Source organism: Vigna radiata, chromosome 7, assembly GCF_000741045.1.
Source record: "Vigna radiata var. radiata cultivar VC1973A chromosome 7, Vradiata_ver6, whole genome shotgun sequence".
In the NCBI taxonomy this organism is placed as follows: Eukaryota; Viridiplantae; Streptophyta; class Magnoliopsida; order Fabales; family Fabaceae; genus Vigna; species Vigna radiata.
This window is the reverse complement of record NC_028357.1, coordinates 40,935,735-40,942,859: the sequence shown is the minus strand read 5'-3', so window position 1 is coordinate 40,942,859 and position 7,125 is coordinate 40,935,735. Positions and strand designations below refer to the sequence as shown.

At 31.2% G+C, this 7,125-nt stretch overlaps 2 protein-coding genes across 2 annotated transcripts; one reads left to right on the top strand and one right to left on the bottom strand.

The window, feature by feature from the left end:
* Positions 1-705: 705 nt before the first annotated feature.
* On the bottom strand, positions 706-1,485 carry LOC106768057. Its single transcript, XM_014653028.1, has one exon. The coding sequence runs from the start codon at positions 1,483-1,485 to the stop codon at positions 706-708; it is 780 nt and encodes a 259-aa protein (XP_014508514.1).
* Positions 1,486-3,740: 2,255 nt separating this feature from the next.
* On the top strand, positions 3,741-6,766 carry LOC106767698 (partner of Y14 and mago). Its single transcript, XM_014652639.2, has 4 exons — positions 3,741-4,036; positions 4,124-4,237; positions 4,317-4,481; positions 6,477-6,766. The coding sequence occupies exons 1-4, from the start codon at positions 3,860-3,862 to the stop codon at positions 6,615-6,617; spliced, it is 597 nt and encodes a 198-aa protein (XP_014508125.1). The 5' UTR covers positions 3,741-3,859; the 3' UTR covers positions 6,618-6,766.
* Positions 6,767-7,125: the final 359 nt, after the last annotated feature.

The window sequence follows — 7,125 nt, the reverse complement described above, 5'->3', positions numbered from 1 at the left end:
GGACGATTTCAAATTAAAAAAATTGAGACAGGGGTATGTTTGGAAGAAAAAAACCAAAGTTTGTTTTCTAATTTGAAATCGTCCAACCACATTTTGACACGTGTGCAGTGTCAAAATGGTGTCAAAAAATGGTGTTAAAATTTTATTTTCCTTTTAGGGCAGGAGAACCTTGTGCCATCAATATACTGAGGTTTTATTGCTGATATAAAAAAAAGTAAATAATAATGTAAAATACATTATAATCTTTTATAAAAGATAAAAAAATAGTATTTAAAATGGTAAAAATATAATTAAATCACATAATCTTAATTTTTGCTAAAATTAAGATATAAATTGAATGAGTAAATATAATAAATTATTCAAAGTTTTATATAATCTAATTTAATTTTTTTCTACTTTATATTTCAATAAATATAATTTAAGCTTAATCTAAAACACATTTCGTAGCTACAAAATATATTCACATATCCTTCAATATATACAGCAAAAAATTTCAGTAACACTTCTTTAGCTACCATTTTCTTTATTTCTAGATCAATGAGTAAAAAAAATACAAGACACATACAAAATTATTCTGTTGTTCAATTGATAAATCATTCTTTCAAACAAATTCTAGAGTAATATTTATGAATAAGAACTATTGAAAAAGTAAGAGAAAGAAATGGGTTTGTTGTGTAATCTACTGAGGAAGTATATATTTGTATTTCATGATCCTCCTGTAACACTTCCATTGAAGATTTCAATGGTATCACCATGCACAACATGGTGCCAGCGGAATGATCTATCATCATCCATAACGTTCTGTTTATAGATGAAAAAATACCCATCTTGAGGCAGATGAAACTGAACCCTCTGGTGCAACTTCTGCAACTCCTTCCTCAACTCTCCCACGTTATCACATGCATTCACTTCCACTGCAACTTTCTTCATACCACTTTTAGGTAACACCATCACCTTCAACTTCTTCGACGCCGGAGACACCGTGGGTGACGGCTTATAACTCACCTCGATCTCACTGTTATCGGAAACATCACAATCTCGCAAGAGTTGATGATCATGAAGCTCTGCACCAGTTGTTGCATGCAAAACCAACCTGTTAACAGGCACAGAGACGTTTTCAATCTCGCGGATCTTCTCCTTGAGCCTTGAAACGGTGTCGTTGACGTCCACTTCGAGAGGAACGACGTGCGTTTTGGATCCGGTTTTCATGTTGAGGTGGATTTGGGTGAGTGGAGAATTAAGGGAGTCCTTCTTCTCGTCCTTGTCGTAGGAAAGTTGAAGCTGAATGCTTGTGTTGTGAAGGATTTCGACCTTCCATGGATCATCGTTATCTTGGAGGAATTGGCCATTGAGGATTAGTGTTTGCTGAGACACGGGAATGTTTTGATACTTTTGTATCTTCTCTTTGATTTCTTGAACTGTGTCGAAATAACCTATTTCCATGGAGAATGATCTTCCTCTTTGAAGCTCGAAAACTACGTCCATATCCACCGCCTGCAATGTTGCATCTTCTGCCTATCAAACTGCTTAAAAATGTTAACTTCTCTGACTCATTCAACTTTTCTTAAACAACTTCACTAGGAAAATAATGCTAAACATTCTGACACACCTTACTATTATTTGTTTAGATTCACAATACAAGTAATTTTTTATTTTCTCACAGGTTTACCCAAACAAAATTTTTATTTTCCTTCCTAATTAAATTAATCATTTCAATGTATTAATAGTTTTTTGGATGAATTTTAGGGTTATATTTGTAAATTTGGTAAATGTATTACTTGTGCATATGTGTTTCTACTGATTAACTAAATTTTAAAAATTGTTATAAAATTAAGGAATAAAATAACAAAACGATTTAAAAAAATTATAAGACTGTTACAAAAACTAATGCTCTCAACAAAAGATAATTATAAAATTGTTATATATATATATATATATATATGGGGTTTGTTAACGCCTGTTTATAAGTTGGTACGTTTTAATAATGTGTACTGGATTATAGTAGACAAAAATACCCTCATTTATTATGGATTCTAAGTTTTAAGGTCAAGGATATTTAAATAATTTTTTTTTTTTAGTGTTGAGAATGAAAATTATTTAAATATCCTTGACCTTAAAACTTAGAATCCATGATAAACGAGGGTATTTTTGTCTACTATAATCTGGTACTTAAAACGTACCAACTGAAAAACAGGCATACGCGTGTTAACAAACCCTATATATATATATATATATATATATATATATATATATATATATATATATATATATATATATATATACATGGGGTTTTGCTAATTTACCTAAGGGGTTTTTTAGTTGGTACATTTTAGCAAAATGTACCAAGTTTTAGGTTACAAAAATGTCAGTGTTAACAAAGAAAACCAACTTTAAATTCAAGGGTATTTTAATAATTTTAAAATTTAATTTAAAATAAAAGACTAAAAGGTAGTTATTCAAAATCCTGATTGGTCCACGTGTACCAGAGTATATTTTTTAAAATGTAGTTGTTTTTTAAAATTAAAAATGAAATAAAAATCAGGTTATATAAATCCTAAATCCTAGGTAGTTATTTTTTTAACCCAGGTTCTATAAACCCTAAACCATTATATTTTTTAAAAGGTAGTTGTTTTTTAAAATAAAAAGTAAAATAAAAAGTAGTTGTTTTTTAAAATTAAAAATAAAAATAAAAGCTAAAAACTTCTCTCGTGGACCAATCAGAATTTTTAATAACTACCTTTTATTTTTTTATTTTAAATTAAATTTTAAAATTATTAAAAGTTGGTTTTCTATTTTAACAGAGACGTTTTCATAATCTAAAATTTGGTACACTTTACTAAAATGTGCGAACTAAAAAACTTTTATATATATATATATGATGAGCAAAATTAAAGCCAATTCTACTCTTCACTATGTATATACTCACACGAAATTTGAATATTGCTTTCAACAGTTGAGTTTTGCTCATCGTATATTCGTGTTTTAAACAGCCTCTTTCGACTCTCGCTACTAACAGTATAAATAAGGATGTCGACACAAAATTATTTAAATGTTACATATACATTTTCGTAATATTTTAACTTTTACTTTATTACTTATTCATAATGAATATTCAATTTGACTTAAAAACAATATATTATTTGATAATAAATTATATTCTTAGATTGAATTTTAAATATAATTATGTGATTTTGCTTAAATATAAATTTATTTTATTTTCAAATATAATTTTAATTTTATTCTCCTTTTAATTTTTTTACCAATAAATATACTATTAATAAATATCATTTTATATTATTTTTACTAAAAACATTTTAATAATTTTTATTTTCTATCCATTAAAATATAGAAAAGACTTTACTTTTAAATCTACATTCATTCACTTATAAATCTTTTTAAAAAAATAATTCAATTTACTTTCAAAATCCTTTCAATTCATCTATTCTTAGTTCAGAGTATAATTTAATTGCAGAAAACATAACTCAACACATCAAAGAGTATGTATTATAGAGGGAATATAATTTTTCGATAGTGTAGACAAATAAAATTGTGGCATCTTTATATTTATAAAATCAGTGTCTTTCCAAACTGTAACAGTTCATATTGGACACAGATCACATTATTCTGTCTATAATTCACTTTATTGTCTCATATTATAAATTGTGTTTAATAATAATATGATATGAAGGGAAAAATTAAGAGTGAATGAATTTAGGAGAAAAGGAGCGAATGAAGGGAAGATGTTATTAAAAGATGACATTTTTTTAGCAAAAGGGGTCAATTTCTCTTTATGATTTAGTCATTAACTGCTTAAGTCACCGAGTCGTAGAAGCTGCTTCTTCTTCCTCTGTCACCAAAAATGAGCGACGACGAAAGGAATAAGCAAATAGCGGAGCTAACCAAAACGCTCAAGGAAGGCGAAAGGCTCCTGGGCCCCACAAAACGGCCCGACGGAACCCTCCGAAAGCCCATTCGCATCCGCGCCGGCTACACCCCTCAAGACGAAGTCCCCATTTACCAGCCCAAGCCCGCTCTCGTGCGCTTCCTTATTTTATTCTTTTCCCTTTTTTTCTTTCTTTCCACACGACGCCGTTTCTCACTCCTTTTTCCTCTTCCTGTGCAGCTGAAAAAGGAGATGGGCTCCGCCGGGCCTCCCGGGTACGACCCCGACGCCGATGCGCGGCCCAAAACCAAGTCCGTCAAGAGGAACGAAAGAAAGAAGGAGAAGCGGCTCCAGGTAACGGAAAAATAGTTCTGCTCGTTAATTAGTTTAATTGATTGATTAATCTTTATGCGAGTCGCGCGGGTTCTTGCAGGCTGCGGTTGGAAAAGATAAGAATGTAGAAGGTGATGCGAGTGAAGATGGTGGAAAAAAGGAATCTGTGGAAGCATTGAGCTCCCTTGTGAATGATTTGTCTGTGGAAGATTCCACGCAACAAGTTCAAGATGTAGACAAGAGAATTCGAGCGCTCAAAAAGAAGGTACGCAATTTATACTTTTATTATTCTTTTTTGTCTTTCCAGTGATCGCCGCCATTCTCAGTTAAAGCTTCGAATATTAAATAGACTGCCTTTGTTTCTGATTCTCAATCTTTTGTGACAGAAATATATTAATTTCGGGTGTTTGCATTGGTAAATGATCTCCCCCAGAATCATTGTCGTGGGAAAAGAGTTTAAAAAATTGCTGTAGAAAAATTTAGTTATTTTTGGACTTGGGTTATCTCCAACCAAAAGTCAGAAGTTAGAGACTAGTTTTCTGAGATCTATTTAAGGGTTTACATCTCCGATCATATGTTTTCCGTATAAGGGGACATGAAAATCAAACAACCACATGTTTAAAAGACGGTATTATCTGTCAACCGTGTCATGCCATGTTGGTAGATGTTCTATTTATGTATCTTGTGTGTTTGAGAACATTTCTATATGGATTCCTAATTCCTTGTTATGACTTCTTTTTATCACTGTTATCACCTATTCTATTTATCTCTTGGTTTAAGATCACTTTGGGGGTCCAGAAAACATTTCCCTTATTTGAGTTTCTCTCTCTGTCTGTCTCCTAGATAACCTTTAAGCTCTTAGTTTTAAGCATCTCATATTGACAGCCTATTCCTTTTTCTTAAAATGATGTAAAATGAACAGAGTTTTCCTTTTGCCAAAAATATACCAGAACTGTAGGAAACATCTCTGCCCCTTTGGTTCCTCGATTTTTCAGTGTGCTATCCTGTTAATGTGTCCCTCGGGTATTTATTGCAAAGAAAATGAAGGTACATAACGTGTTTCTTGTTGCAACATGCAATATAAGAGTTAGTGAAGCTGAAAGTGGTACGGGGTTGAGTTACAATAAAACAAGTATTTAAATGTAAGATTGATATGATTCAGCAGAATGCTTGTGATGGTAGGAATAGTATCCTTAAGAGCTCAGATATAAGCACGTGATCCTGAAGTTTCATCTTTTTATGACTTCAAATTTATAAATTAGTATTTAGCCTTTGCAGATCATTGTATAGAAAATAAGAAGATAGATGAAGAGAATGATGCAGTTGAAATTTAGAATGTTGTGTTATGCCTTTGTGGTGTTCTTTACTTTGATCATTAACAGTGTCCAATTTTGTATCTGGTGTCGTGTTAGAGCTTCTGATCATAGGTTATGACACTGTTGTCTATCTAGTATTGTACATTATTTGAGTTAATTGCGGCATTGGTATAGATTTTCATATCCAGTATCCAAGGAATAGGATATAATTTGTGTTTGCTGCTAACTCCTGTCTCGAGAATTTATTACTGAGGCACTGCAAGATTTAAGATGTTTCTTGCACTCTTTTATTGGACAAAAAATAAAAAGCTTTGTTGCATTTTGTAGCCTCTGGGGCTTGCTGTTTACTTTTCCTTTCTTTACAGGATCTCTTATCTCTCCTTTCCTTTCTATTAATATTCTTATATCCTTTAAAAAATGAAGGAAAGAAGACATTCAAGTAATGCTACTCAATATCCTGTAGCACTTCTTCTGAATAGTGACTGGTTCAGAAGAGGGGAGATTTTTGCCCACTCATTTTTCTCTTTTCTCCTCTTCCTTCCAACTTTTGAATCAAACAAATCTCCACTCTCCTCCCTTTCATTTCTTTCTACCAAACACAACATTGGCCTTGTTTGTTTTTACTACAAAGATGAATCCTTGCTATCATCTAACTTGTTGTGAGTGACAGTAAGATACTGAGATGAATCTTTTATTTTATGATTTTAAAAACACTGAGATCAATTTTGGTTATTACATATAGTAGATATTCGATGTTGTAATTGATGGTGGCAGAAAATATTAATATTGTTATGGGTAGACTGCTAAAAAATATTGTTATTCGAAAACCTTTTTTCTTCTTATCATCATTATGCATGTGTTTTTATTGTCCACCTTATTAAAGAAATATCTCAAATAATGCTTTTCCATTTTCCTAACCTAATTTTTTGGACTGTTATATTCAGATTCGACTTACAGAAGCATTGGAGCAGAGAAGTGATCAAGATCTAAAACCAGAGCAATTGGAAAAGCTAGCAAAACTAGAAGATTGGCGCAGGGAGTTAAAGCAATTGGAGGATGAAAAGACTGAAACAACCGTGTCATGAACAAAATTGTCTGAATTAGCATGACAAAAATGTGTAGTTTTCATTGATGTTTTGTTGAATAGCATGACAAAAATTGTGTAGTATCAGCCATGTTTTCTTGGACATATATGAACACTTTCTTGGAAACAATTCATCAGATTTTTCTTTTAGTTTTCTTCTTTTGAGTGCATCTTGCAAATAAATCTAGGAAATTTTTTCAGCAAGTACTTATAAACAAATTGAAGTAAAAGTAACCAAAATTCTCTCCTAAATTAGAACCAATATACACTTAAATTTTTTTTTTATATATATTTTTTTTACTATTTTTTTATATCTTAGCTATGTAACGCCTTAAGATAAGTTCATTTATAGTTTGTTATTATATGAAAATATTATTAAAATAAAGTGCAATTCATGGGGGACAACCAAAAATCATGAAAAAAAAAGTCAACTATAAAATTATTCACTATCTAACTAGCCTATACATAGGAAAGATGAAAGTCCAAACTTATAAAAGTTGTCCAGAAAA

Bases quoted from the DNA above. Each gene is read 5' to 3' on its own strand.
- LOC106768057 (XM_014653028.1), bottom strand. From the start codon at position 1,485: ATGGACGTAGTTTTCGAGCTTCAAAGAGGAAGATCATTCTCCATGGAA.
- LOC106767698 (XM_014652639.2), top strand. From the start codon at position 3,860: ATGAGCGACGACGAAAGGAATAAGCAAATAGCGGAGCTAACCAAAACG. The intron at 4,037-4,123 runs GTGCGCTTCCTT...CTTCCTGTGCAG, and splicing joins ACCAGCCCAAGCCCGCTCTC to CTGAAAAAGGAGATGGGCTC. The intron at 4,482-6,476 runs GTACGCAATTTA...TGTTATATTCAG, and splicing joins TTCGAGCGCTCAAAAAGAAG to ATTCGACTTACAGAAGCATT.